Source organism: Vicugna pacos, chromosome 12, assembly GCF_048564905.1.
Source record: "Vicugna pacos chromosome 12, VicPac4, whole genome shotgun sequence".
NCBI lineage: Eukaryota > Metazoa > Chordata > Mammalia > Artiodactyla > Camelidae > Vicugna > Vicugna pacos.
In genome coordinates this window covers 7,612,956-7,626,879 of record NC_132998.1, presented here as the reverse complement: position 1 = coordinate 7,626,879, position 13,924 = coordinate 7,612,956, and the positions used below count along the sequence as shown (strand labels likewise).

Below are 13,924 nucleotides of genomic sequence, written 5' to 3'. Positions count from 1 at the left end.
CACTTAAGTCCTGAACAGCCACCAAATAATTGGTGGAGCTAAAACGAGAACCCAGCACCCCAGCAACCCTGGGTGACCTTTTTCCGTCGCCTCGTGATCTCACTGAAGTGTCCAGGGGCTGTTTCTGGTCGGGGTAATCTCCGGCCAGCTGACTCCTCACTCACCAACACCCCGTGCTGGAGACTAGGTGTTCCTTTGGCCTCAACGCCGCACTATGAGGCGGGTTACTGAGGTCGGGCCTGGCCTTCGAATGTCGAAGGTCACTAAGTGGCCTCTTGAACAGGGCTCATTCTTATTTGAGTGTAGAGCGGTACCGCTCTCTTCTCTCTCCGGGAATTCCATCGCTCCAACCCGCCGCCTCCTCCGGAGCTCAGCCGGCTTCGCAACCGCCCACCTCAGCTTTCCCGCCCTCTGCGCCTGCACGCACCGCCCGCCGCAGCGGCCCGGGGCGCGGAGGAATCCGCAGGCTCTGGCGGACGGCCCACCGCCTTGCTCTCATTGGATAGCTTCGTCTTTTCTCCGCCCCAAAGTTTATGCTTCCTCAATAATTGGACCTGAGCGTTGTCCATCCCAACCCTCAGGCACCGCCCACTTGTCTTCCACGAGCCCCCCGCCTCTCGGCTTTCTCTTCTATCGAGTTCGCTCTTCACGGTTCTCCTGTCTAGGGGCGATTGGGTGCACCTGGTGGGGCCCGAGCGTCACAGGGACTGGCCCGTCCTCCAGCTCCAACCCCACCCACTGGGCCCCTCCTCTCTACTTCCCAGGCCCCGCAGTTTCCCATGGAGCTCCCCCAACCTTGCCTCCGCCCCTCCCTCCAGCCACCGCTCAGACGCCTTGGGCGCTCTGGCCGAGCGGACGGCACCCTGGGGGGATGCGCTCCATGAAGGTTCTGCAGAAAGCGCTGAGCGGGGCCGGCAGTCACTGCCGGCGGGGAGGCTGGGGTCACCTGAGCCGGAGCCCCCTCCTTGGCGGGGGCGTCCGGCACCAACTCAGTGAGGCCGCTGCGCAGGGCCGGGAGACGCCGCACAGCCACCAGCTGCAGCTCCTGGATCAGTAAGGCTCGCGGGACTGGGGCAGGGGACAGGCTCGCTCCCACCCCCACTGTCGTTCTCACCAGCTTCCGAGTCCCCTACTCCCAGGAGCGCCTCAGCTCCCTTCTCCTCTCCTCGCGTACTGGCCTGCAATGCCCTTTCCTTTAGATTTGGGGCTTTGGGTCTGCCGTGCTCGAGCGGTAACGTGCCGTCCGCCCGGGAAGGCGTTTGGACAGGTCGGTGTTCGGGATGGTGCCTGTCCGAGGTGCGTACTTAACTGGGAACGCAGGTGGGCGCGGAGTGTTGCTCGGTGCACGTGTCTGAGTGCAGGGCGGTGTGTGCACCGCGCATCCTCACCCTCCTCTCCTCTCTGGTCCTCGTATGTATTTTAGAAGATGCGTGGGTATGGAACATCCTGCCTAGTCCTAGTGTACTTGGGTCTATCTATTTCGGCGTGTAATGTGTGATGCATTATTGGTGCGCAGGTACATGCCTGTGTCGTTTGCGAATGACTTGGGGTGTATGCGTTATCAGGGCTCCCTAATCTGTAGAATAAGGGTGGTGATCCGACTGGTTGATGAATGAGGAAAATCTTTATAATAGGGGGGAAAATCACAAGACTCTGATCTCCCAGACCAGAGCCAGTCAGAGCCCTTATAGTGCTGCTCAGGCTCCCTGATTTAAAGGGTTGGCTTCCCTGGGGTTCTTACTCTGCCCAAGAGGCTGCACCCCTCTCCCCTACCACCCAGGAATACTTGGTCTCTTCGAGGTGCAGACAGAGCTGAGCAGGAAATTTTGTCCTCCCCAGAAGCCGACATAGACACCGTCAAAGTAGCCCCTGCTCTAATATAGTAGGAACAGGAAATGGGTCACCTCCTCTGTCATTGGTATCTGTTGATGACATTCAGAAAGACATAATTAAGGTAGCCAGACAGACACAGCACTACCTTACCACCACTGGAGTCCTTTTCCTGACAGGTAACAGATCAATAAGGTATTATTTATTTATAATTAATAATAATTGTTATTATGCTGCACCTTTCCATCAGCCTCTTCCCAAGGAGACACAGACATTTAAACTCAAAAAAAAAAAAAAAAAAAAAGGCCTCTCTCCTGTTCTGCTCTCCACTCCAACTTTTCCCAAATAATCACCTTGAGAGAAATGGCAGAATAGAGCAAAGGTTTAACCTCCCTCACCCCTACACATTCTGTGGGATGGGGAGCAAGAGATGTCCCTGGTTCCTCCACACACACACTTCCTTATCAAGTGGAGTCAGGTGATGGAAGTGTTTTCAGGGACCTTGATCCTCCTGCCTATTGTGCCTGTGCTCCCAGGGACTTCTTGGTAAAGACCTTGGACTGATACTCCCTTGGGCAGAAGGAATTGAGAGCACTGGAGGGGGATGGGCTCTCGGAGTGTGACATCATGAGGGGGAGGTGTTCTTGGTGGAGAAAGAGGGCAGTCAGGAGAAAATGCTCCATTATTTGGGTTATTGTTTTTTTAATATTTAGTTTTATTCTGTTTCTGATAATGAAAAACAAGGTAAATAAAGTATCAAGAATATAAAAATCCCACTATTAGAGGTAACCAGTTAATATTATGATTTATATTTATATATATCCTATATATGTATATAAAATTTAACAAAAATAAGATCATAGTATTCTGTTTTTTTTGAAGCCTATCTTTTCCATTTGTGAACAGCTTTTAATATCATTGAATGTGTGCATGCATGATGGTGTCATCCTAATGGCTGCCATTTTGCCATTTTAAGATTCCATTGTATGAAGTATCAATTTATTTAGCCAGTCTTCAATTAGGTTACTATATATTCTTATGCACTTGTTCAATTATTTCTTAGAGTAAATTTCTAGAAAGTTTTGCTCCCCAAGAAATCTTTCATTGATATGTTGATACCTTCTAGAGATATTTTTGCATATATCAGCAAATACATGTTGCTATTACATCCCTTTTTTATACAAATATTATCATACTTTATACATTGTTCTGCAGCTTGTTTCCCACCCCCCAACATTATATTGCAGATCAATCCATATCTGGATCAAAGGGCATGCAGTTTTTTTTAAGGCTTGCAGTACATTCAGTGGCGAGGCATTATTTCCTGTCTTCCTTCATCTTCCAGGCGCAGAGACCTGCCCTCAAAGTGTTCCTACGTACTTTTCTTCTTGAGTTATTCCTCAGATAGCTTTTTCCTCCCTTCTGTCATGACATGGATCCTTTTCTCTAAAGCACTAGCCTCATTGTGACAACTGGATTTCTTCAGAAAAGGAAAACGCCCCCCTTTCCTGGTATTCCTCCTGGCCCAAAACATACAGATGTCTAGTCTATGCCAAGCTTCTTTAGAGACTTTTTATTTTTTAATGCATTGTTTCAATAGATAATATACTCATAGTCTATATATCACATTCAGTAGATAAAATATACATGGTTTAACATTCAAAGTATGCAAGAGGGGAGGGTATAGCTCAAGTGGTAGAGCACATGCTTAGCATGCATGAGGTTCTGGGTTCAATCCCCGATAACTCCTCTTTAAAAAAAAAATAAGCCTAATTATCCCCCACCAAAAATTGACCAAAGTATATAAAAATATATATAGTGAGAAGTATCCCTCCCACTCCTCTTGCCCAGCACCTGCTTCCTGTCCCTAGAGGGAAACAAATCAGTCTTATCTGTCTCTTATACATTCTTCCAGAAATATTTTTTACCTGAGAAAGCAAACATATTTTTCCCTTTTAAGCATAAAAATTACCATACTATAAACACTGTCCCACAGCTTGCTTCTTTTAGCTAATACCACATCTTCAAGATCATTCCCTGTTGATCTTTAAAGCATGCTCTCATTTCTTTTTTTTTAACATTGCATAATATTCCATTATACGAATATACCCTAATTTACCTAACTAGTTCCCTGTTGATGCACATTTAGGTTGCTTCCAGTGTTACTACTACTAACAGTGCAGTGAATAACTGAATGTTACCTTGTAGGTATGTGAACACACTTATATGATAACTATCTGGAAGTCAAATTGTTGGGACTAAGGATTTTGAAGGGTCTTAATCTCAAATAGTTGTCATACTTGGAAGGATTTGATAAAGTAATTCCTCTAAATCTGTTAACATATTAATAGGAGAACTCTTGAAGACCAAGAAGTCCTTAGTATGTGGTTTTTTAGGTGCTAAAAGCCAATAAGAGATACTCTGGGGAATAGGAACCTTGTAGAAAGGCAACTTGGTAATCCTTTATAGAAGATCCACTATGTGCGAGGGACTTTGCTTAATGCTAGGAAGACAAAGATACATGAAACACAAAGACATAACAGTGAAGCAGAGGAGACTGTCTTCTGTCAACAAGACAGTATGTTGTGTCATACCAGCAGCATAAGCAAAATCTGGAGGTTTGGGAAAGCCTTTACGGAATTAGTAACATTTGATCTGGGATCTTGAAGGATGAGCAGGACTGTGCAGGTGAAGGAGAAAAAGGTCTTTCCATGCAGAAGCTTCAGCATAAGCAAAAGCCAGGAAGCCTGGCAATGCCTGGCCCATTTGGGGAGCCAACTTCTACCTGGCATAACTAGAGTATGGAGGCATGGTGGAGAATAGGAAAGGAATGTTGGCAGGTTTTAAGGATCCTTAAATGCTATACCAAGAAATAAGGACTTATTTTGAAGGCACTGGGGAACTAGCAAAGGTTTCTGAGTAGAGAGATGATACTTGGGTTTTAGAAAGATAACTGGCACATTGTAGAATATGGGTTGCAAGTCAAGATACTGTAATAGCAGTTAGGTAACAGATGAAAAGGAGCTAATGGTAAAGAAGCATGATTTACTGAGCACCTACTTTGTGAAAGTTTTTCATAAAATGTCATTTAAATTAAGCCTCATATCACCCATGTGAAGCGGACTTTACTACCCTTATTTTACAGATACTTCAGCACTATTAAATAACCTGACATATTAAGATCACACATCTATTAAGGGGCAAACTGGTTCTTTCTATTACACCATGTTGGCACAGGGGAAGAAAGGAAAGAGGTGGATTTGAGAGACATCATGGAGATAGATTTATCTGATGTTGGTTATACGTATAAGGTATGGGAATTATCCAAATGATTCCACGTTTCCAGCTTGGCCCCTGGGTGAGTGGTAATGCTATTAAATGGGAAACACAAGAGAAGGAGCAGACAGAAGGAGGTAAGATGACCTCAGGCTTGGACATGTTGAGTTTGCAGTGCCTATGGGACATCTAGAGATGGAAGCATCTAGAAGGCAAGTAGAAATAAATGCCTGAAGTTTAGGAACAAAAGAAAGCTAGAGAGTAAGATTGAAGACTTCTCAGGACAGATGTGAAGGTTGGAATTACAGGGATAGATCAGATGGTTCAGGGAGGAGGCGTAGACTGAGGACACCTACCTACTGATAAGCCCATGTTCAAGGAAGAGGACTAGTTCTCAGTTCTCAGGTTCCTTTCCTCCTTCCCTGTTTCTGCCCCCAAACAGTGATTCTTCAGAGAGTGGTATGCTGTCCCGCCTGGGTGATCTGCTCTTCTACACTATTGCTGAGGGACAGGAACGAATCCCTATCCACAAGTTCACCACTGTGAGTTCCTCTCTACTTGCTCAGAACACTAATCCCTTAGGATCTCTGGAGACTGGGAAAGGGAAGCTAGGCCAGAGCAGGGCAGCTAACGGGTTGCTTCATGAAGAACAGCAAATGATAACACATGCCTAGGCTGATGAGGCAAGCCCATCCCCACCCCACGTGGGATGGCTCAACCCTGTGACTCAACCCTCCTTCTTGGTTTGCAACTTTGACCCAGGGGGTTCAGAAACTAGCTGTCTTGATGAAAAAGGGCAGGAAACTCCTATTGGCCTTCAGAGCTGTTACATTCCCTCCTTTCTTAGTCTGCAAACCCATTGTTCCACCTGTTGTAGTAGTTGGGAAAGATGACTGGGATTAGATTCTTGTCCTTGTAGCTGACCTTACCAAGCTTCTTTCCCCTGAAGGCACTGAAGGCCACTGGACTGCAGACGTCGGATCCCCGGCTCCGGGACTGCATGAACCAGATGCGCCACATGGTTCGAGAGTCCAGCAGTGGTGGCCTCTTGGACCGAGATCTCTTCCGAAAGTGAGGGCCCCAGAAACAAAGGCACCACTCTCAAAACTGTTCTGCAGACTTAAGACTCTAACAGCAGGGAGGGATCCTGGGGATTGGATAATTTAACCCCTTATTTCATTTTATTACTTATTTATTACACAAATAATACATGAATATGCATATACTCCATATAAAAGTTTAAATAGTAGAGAAATACATGTCCTCCTTTCCCTCTCTCCCCAGTCCCAGCCCCCTTTCCCAGAAGTAAACATTGTTAATAGATTAGTGGGTATCTTCAAGAGAATGTCCTATGCATTTACATACACATAGGAATAGATGTAAGTATACTTGTATAATTTAGGATTTTTTAAATATAAAAATGACCTACTGTACATATTATTCAGGTATTATTTTTTTGTCCTTTTCCAAGACACTGTGTCTTGGGATATCTTTCCATGTCACTACAACCCCTCATTTTAGAGACAAAGAAACTTAAGACCCAGAAAGATCAAGTGATGGGCCAGAGGTCACACAGCTGGTGGCCCCAAATCTGATGACCACTCACACCTTCTTTATTCCCAACTTCCATGGCTCCAGAGTGAGTCACAGCTGCATCTCTCCAGCCCCCTAACCCAATCGTGTCTGGGATCCAGGTGTGTGAGCAGCAACATTGTGCTCCTGACCCAGGCATTCCGAAAGAAGTTTGTCATTCCTGATTTTGAGGAGTTCACGAGCCATGTGGACCGCATCTTTGAAGATGCCAAAGAGCTCACTGGAGGCAAAGTGAGGGCCAGGGGACTGAGGGAGGGGCAAGGGCTCTGGGCCAGATACACCTTGCTTCTCGGAGATCTCCTGGGGCTGGGAATCCAATGGATGTGAGATGAGAAGCAGAACTTCCAACAATGGGGACGAGGGCTTTATGTATTTTACGTGTGATGTCTAGAGCAGGTGAGGGAATCTGAAGTTTTTATTGAGACAATTGATACAAGGATTCAGTAGAACTTTGAGACCCGTGGGGTAATTGAGCCTCAGAACAGAAAAGGGAAGCTGACTTCAGAATTCTCTTTGTACCTTTCATAGGCTTTACTGCCATCTCTGTAGGAGTGGGGTTACAGAAGATAAGGCCTTCTAGGACTTAAGGCTTGGGTGTCTGTAGGAACAACAGGAAGGAGGGAACTCTGCTGTCCTGCAGAAGACAGAATATTAGTTTTTATCTAAAAGATTCTCCTGAGCCTGATCCTCAGCACTGTTCCCTCTCTCCACATCCATATCTCCATTCTGTCTATTTCTCTCCCTACTTGTACCCAGGTGGCAGCCTACATCCCTCAGCTGGCCAAGTCAAATCCAGACCTGTGGGGCGTCTCTCTGTGCACTGTGGATGGTCAGCGGTGAGATGCTGGGTGAGGAAGGGGAGGCAGGGCCCAGGTGCAGAGCACAGTCTGACCCCTTCCATGGCACCTGTCTGCCTCTAGGCACTCCGTGGGCCACACAAAGATCCCCTTCTGCCTGCAGTCCTGTGTGAAGCCTCTCACCTATGCCATCTCCGTAAGCACCCTGGGCACAGACTACGTGCACAAGTTTGTGGGCAAGGAGCCCAGCGGCCTGCGCTACAACAAGCTCTCCCTCAACGAGGAAGGTGAGTGCTCCCAGAGCCCAGACCAGACTCACGGACAGATGCCCTCTTCTTACCCCACCCCGCCCCCCAGCCTTTTTCGTGTGTTTGTTTCTCTGCCCTCCCCATCAGCTCTGTCATTCCATCCTCCCCAGCAAAGAAATCTTTCCCGTCTACCTTGCAGAGTGGGCAGGCTGTAAAGGAGGTTTTGCTCAGTGGCTGATAAGACTCTGGGGGGTTTGTATTTCCCCAGGGATCCCCCATAACCCCATGGTCAATGCTGGTGCCATTGTTGTGAGCTCCCTGATCAAGGTCAGTGCTTCCAGAAGGTACTGTTCTCTGAACCCCCTCTTTGCTATATCCCTCATGTCTGCCCATCTCTCTCGGCAGATTGTTCTGAGGGTGCCCAGGAGGTAGTGAGGGCACAGCAGGGACCCAAATTATGCTGAGGTTTTTAGTAAAAGGAACTGTACCCCTGCTCCCTCCCATGAGTCTGGAGCCCAGAACTTCCTGGCCTTTAGGGAAGCGAGCAGGTCCTGACCTCTGCCTGGGACCAAGGGCCAAATGCCAGACACAGGGGGAGGACAGCTTTATTAGGTACCGATTGGCCACTTCTGGGTGTGGAACACATGGAAAGAAGGGTGAATGGCCAGACAGGGTAACTATTCACGTCACCTGGAACTGTGAGCTGGCCTTGAGCAAGGAAGTCAGGCCAGCCTGTCAGCTGTAGGTCTCCCAGGGCTTGAGCAAGAACCTGAGAGCAGTGTGGGCAGCAACACCCCAGAGCCAATCACAGCCCCTCCTGGGGATGGTGGTGTTAGGAACCCTCCCCACAAGGGACTCAGGTGTCAGAGTCCCTGTGGTGTCGACACTATAGTTGACATGTACCGGAAGCAATTGGGGAGTAGGGAAGACCAGGCTCAGGCTCCCCTCTGGCTCTGGGACAGCTCTATCTACAGCCCTGTATCTGGGACCTGCCTCATCCCATTCCCATCGAAACAGGCCCTACTGACTTGACTCTCAGCTAAAATCTTTAGCTTTATTTCAGTGGTCAGTATAATTGCACAGTATACTGTATGCAACACATACCCTCCTCTCATTCCCATCACTCATGCTAGTCTTGGAGACAGCTATGGGAATCAGGGCTAGGACAGAGTAAGGCTCCAGCCTGGGGTGTAAGGAATCGGGGATGGGAGTCAGGGATACGGGTGGGGCTTGGGGACAGGACTGGAATCAGGCAAGTGAAAGTGGAAGTCAGGGATGAGGACTGGCATTGAGGATGGGAATAGGAGTGAGACTCAGGGGTGGGTGAGACTCACAGATGGGATGAGCTTATCTGTACTCATTAATTGATAATAAAATCTAAGTGGTTTAGTTTTGAAGATCACTAGGTATGCAAAGATATTTAAAAAAAAAAGTCTCAGCTGTGAAAAAAAAATCATTGTAAAATGCAACACATGCCCAAACACTTTAACTCCGCAAGTTCCTCCTAACCGACTCTGCCACCTCCTAGGCCTAGAATACTGGTATCTCTTTCTCTGTCTCTGCAGATGGACTGTAACAAAGCAGAGAAGTTTGATTTTGTAAGTCAGCCTTGCTGCTTGCTGCTCAGCCCCTGCTGTCTTTCTCCATGGCATGTTATCCACTCCAGCTGCCCCAGTGCCTGGCTCTAACCCCACTTTGATGGTGCACCAGCCCACACCAGAAGCCTTATTTCTAGAGGTGTGGGAGCCTGCTGGCCTCAGAGAGGAAAGCCTCCTGAAGTCCTTGCTGGGATCAGGACTGAGGAGTTCAGAAGGGTTAGTCAGCCTGTATGTGTTTAGCAGGGGTCCTCACGCACGAGGTGCCTCCCATGCCCCTTTTTCTCTTCTAGGTTTTGCAATATCTGAACAAAATGGCTGGGAATGAATACATGGGTTTCAGCAATGCCACGTAAGGCCCTGTTCACAGGATCGGCTGAATGCACCTTGGGGCGTGTGTGTGTGTATGTGGAGAATGGAGGAGGTGGAGGATAGAGGAAGTCTTAGGAGGAAAAATTCCCAGGGGAATTTTGGCCTCCCAGCTTCCTCTGAGTCCCTTCATTGACATTTGTCTACTTTGTAAAAAGAATTTGTTCCATTTCTATTTAGTACTTAATGAGAGAGATGGTGTGAGAGTTTGCACTGGGCCCTTTCTTAACCAAGCCTCTCAAAGCCAAAAACCTCACGTTTTCCTAGACTAGGTAACTAGACTATTTTGGGTTTGGTTTTGTTTTTCACACTTTACAATAAAGCTGGGCCCAGTGCTTGCTCGGGTTCAGAAGTCTCCTCCGGCATCACCGTGACAATTTATAAAGGGGCTGATTTAGTTTGACATGTGTGATCTAGTCCCTCTCAGGGAAGGTATTTCCCCCCTTCTCCTCACACTCACCTCTCAAATGTCAATTACTAAACCGGGTGTTTGCTTCAGATTCCAGTCAGAGAAGGAAACAGGGGATCGGAATTATGCCATCGGCTATTATCTGAAGGAAAAGAAGGTAACTGGGAGAGGCCGGTAGAGAAAGTACCCTGGAGATTCTGCGGCTGGTGGAAGGGCACTTGGGTTTGGGGACTTTGGCTGAAATCCTGACACTGTGACAGGGACTGCTGATGGCCTGGAGAGAAACGCTCTCCCCTCTTCTTCCTTGCAGTGCTTTCCTAAAGGGGTGGACATGATGGCTGCCCTCGATCTCTACTTCCAGGTAAGCAAGCGCTGCTGTTTAGCCCAGGGTCAAGGGAACAGGACAGACTGCCCTCTTGCTCCGACCCACGAGAGGGATGCTTGTCTCCCGTGGTCTGGTGTCCTTCAGAAACACCAGGGGAACTTGTCGAAGGATTAGGGTGCCAAGAACATTGCTCTGCCCCCAAGAGCACAGCGTTCAGGCCCACACCACACCCTCACCTGCGCCTCATCTCCGCAGCTGTGCTCCGTGGAGGTGACCTGTGAATCAGGCAGTGTCATGGCAGCCACCCTGGCCAACGGCGGGATCTGCCCCATCACAGGCGAGAGCGTGCTGAGCGCTGAAGCAGTGCGCAACACTCTCAGCCTCATGCACTCCTGCGGCATGTACGACTTCTCGGGCCAGTTTGCCTTCCACGTGAGTGCTTCTGGCCCTGCCATCCGTTTGCAACAAGCCCAGAGCCCAGAGCCAAGAGAGGACACTGTCTCTGAAGTGGGAGAGGTGGAAGCTTGTTCCTGCCTCTCATGCACTAACCTCCAGCCAGGCAATTAGGCCGAGAATCCTTAGGGGAGTTTGTCAAACACACCAAGTCCCCCAAACACGTAAACACATGACAGTGCAGCTTCAGAACCACTCCTCTGTGCCCTTCACAGGGCTGACGATTCTCCTCCAGGTCTCATCCAGGACGTCACTGCCAAAGCGAGGTCTTTTTGGTCTTCCTCTCTCCCCCTCCCACATCATTCTCAGTCACAGCACCTTGCTTTTTTTCTAATGTGTTATTATCAGTTGTGATTATTCCTGTTTGTTTCCCTGTTGATTGTCTATCTCCTACCAGCAGAACGTAAGTTAACTGAGAGGCCCTGTCCTAGGGCTTGCACAGCGGCAGGCACATAGTAGATAATACATACTTCCTTACTGAGTTATAAATTCAAGAGGGGGCAGGGAAGGATAGGAGTAAGAAAAACTAATTAACAAACCCAGAGGTTGAGAAGGGTGTGGCCTTGCCCACAGTTACTTGGGACAGACTGCCTTGTTAACCTGGATGTGGGGCACCTCTAGCTCATCCTGTGTCACCTCTGTCCCCAAGGTGGGTCTGCCAGCCAAGTCAGCGGTGTCAGGAGCCATCCTCCTGGTGGTGCCCAATGTCATGGGAATGATGTGTCTGTCACCTCCACTGGACAAGCTGGGGAACAGCTATAGGGGCGTCAGCTTCTGCCAGGTGAGTCACTTTGCATACAGTATTTAACATTTTTGAATGAGTAAATCAATTTTGAGTTCCTCCTGGGAGCAAGGAGGAAGTAAACAATCTCTATGGCTTATAATTCTAGAAGTTGGTGTCTCTCTTCAACTTCCACAACTATGACAACCTGAGGCACTGTGCTCGGAAGTTAGACCCACGGCGTGAAGGGGGAGAAGTTCGGGTAAGGAAAACCCCAGGTGGCCTGCAAGACTATTTCAGGGTAGAACATGCAGTAACACTTCAGGAAAACCCTTGGCTAAGCATCCGTGGAGGAGGGTGACGGGGCAGAGCTGGGCATGGGTGGATTAAAAGTCACAGTTAACCTCAGGTAGGTACGATGTGTTTTCCAGAACAAGACTGTGGTGAACCTGTTATTTGCTGCCTCTAGTGGAGATGTCTCAGCTCTTCGAAGGTACTTCTACTGTGACCAAATAGACCCAATAAAATACTCCTGGTCAGAGATCTCATTAGCAGTCAACAAAGCAAAATCGTTAAGTGTTTCAGCTTTAGAGTCAGAGTTGACAGAGATGGCATTTAAATGAGGTGCTTTTTTTTTTTTAAGTACAATCACTGCCATGTGTTAAGAGCTTTATTAATGGTAACCATTGTTATGATTAACCTGGGTGTTGAAAGCAGAGTCCTAGAAGGGAGGTAGGACTACCTGCCTCAAATGGATCACCAACATCAACAAGTACGTCCCGGACACCTACCACAGGTAGGCAGTGATGTTTCTGGAACCACCACACTCCCACCTCTGATACAGGAGAACAGTCTCATCTGGGGAGAGAACATAGATTGTACAGGGTCTACAGATGTTAGCATAAGTTCTGTTTTACTTTTGCTGGAACCCATCCAGTCTGACCCCATTTCAGGAAGGATACCAGTGATTCTAGGCTGCCTGGGGTAACTCCAGCTACTTTGCACCTCCCCCAGGTTTGCCTTGTCAGCCATGGACATGGAACAGAAAGACTATGACTCCCGCACAGCTCTGCATGTTGCCGCAGCTGAAGGTATGTGAGGGTTAAATAAGAGGGGAAGCAGATCTTAAAGCCCATCTTTTCTACCAAGAGTACCCCACCTCACGTGGGCCCTCAAGGTTCCAAGGGCAGCAACTAGTTCTGTCCAGACACCCTTCAGTTGTAGGCTGACTACTAATGGGTGCCGCAAGAGCGAAAATGGGAGGAGGCCTTTCTCTCTCCCCTCTTAGTTCAGACTCCAGCCACCAAGGGTCTACACTGATGTTAACACCGAAAGAATCAGGATCTATACCCTCTCATTTTCCTTCTGCCCATATTCTTAGGACACACTGAAGTTGTTAAATTCCTGATTGAGGCTTGCAAAGTGAATCCTTTTGTTAAGGACAGGTGAGTAGGATTAAGCTAAAAGGCGGGGATGGGAGGTGGGCAGCAGCTTCCCCATCACTGCGCTCCAGCCACCACAGTTATGTATATAACCAGGGCACTCTCGATATCTTCTTTGACTAATCATGGTCTTTGTTCCTCCTCTTAGGTGGGGCAACATCCCCCTGGATGATGCTGTGCAGTTCAACCACCTGGAGGTGGTGAAACTGCTCCAAGATTACCAGGACTCATACACACCATCTGAGACTCAGGCTGAAGCAGCAGCCGAGGTCCTGTCCAAAGAGAACTTAGAGAGCATGGTGTGAGCATGGGGCATGCACAGCCCCTGTGTAAGAAAAAGCACGAGCTGGCCACACACTTTAACACGTAACCACCGGACATGCTATGGAGAGCCACACTGTTTCAGTGTGGACCAGGACTTAGGCCACTGCTTTCTGTGAGAGTCAAAATACCCCATTCCTTTAGCAGACAGAGTACAGAGAAGTGCCTTGATGGACACCGGCAGTAGAGCTATCCATGGAGATTGGGGGCTTCTTCAAGGGACAGCCTGATGGCTTAAGCCACTCAAAATCATCCCAGGTCTTCACCTAGGTCCCCTCTTCCTCTCCTTGAAGAAACCATTATGAGAGAGACTCTGGTGAAGGGGCTCTAGATACCAAGCACGCACATACATCCACAGAGGAAGTGGGGAGCTATGTACCGGGCTTCAGTTGTCTGGAAAGATCTGCCACCCACCTTGGCCAGGACGTGCTGCTGCTACTGCTAACAGCAATTTCATAGACAGAAAAAGTATTTTGTGCTCAAATAAACTTTAATTACACAAATTATTTTTACTGGACCCAGTCCTTCTCTTTCTCCCCTAGCAG

At 48.2% G+C, this 13,924-nt stretch overlaps 1 protein-coding gene across 3 annotated transcripts; it reads left to right on the top strand.

The window, feature by feature from the left end:
- Positions 1 to 206: 206 nt before the first annotated feature.
- On the top strand, positions 207 to 13,885 carry LOC102525525 (glutaminase liver isoform, mitochondrial). 3 transcript variants are annotated; one of them, XM_006218591.4, is made up of 18 exons: positions 207 to 1,053; positions 5,549 to 5,648; positions 6,056 to 6,177; positions 6,801 to 6,930; positions 7,456 to 7,535; positions 7,620 to 7,783; positions 8,013 to 8,071; positions 9,310 to 9,342; positions 9,633 to 9,691; positions 10,208 to 10,274; positions 10,428 to 10,478; positions 10,698 to 10,874; positions 11,545 to 11,676; positions 11,786 to 11,878; positions 12,048 to 12,109; positions 12,631 to 12,707; positions 12,998 to 13,061; positions 13,207 to 13,885. In XM_006218591.4, exons 1-18 carry the CDS (start codon positions 215 to 217, stop codon positions 13,361 to 13,363), a joined length of 2,466 nt encoding a protein of 821 aa, XP_006218653.4. In that variant the 5' UTR covers positions 207 to 214; the 3' UTR covers positions 13,364 to 13,885. The 3 variants fall into 3 exon arrangements, with proteins under 3 accessions (XP_006218653.4, XP_072828726.1, XP_072828727.1); XM_072972626.1 differs by lacking the exon at positions 207 to 1,053 and adding an exon at positions 1,206 to 1,296; XM_072972625.1 differs by lacking the exon at positions 9,310 to 9,342 and having other exon boundaries at positions 604 to 1,053.
- Positions 13,886 to 13,924: the final 39 nt, after the last annotated feature.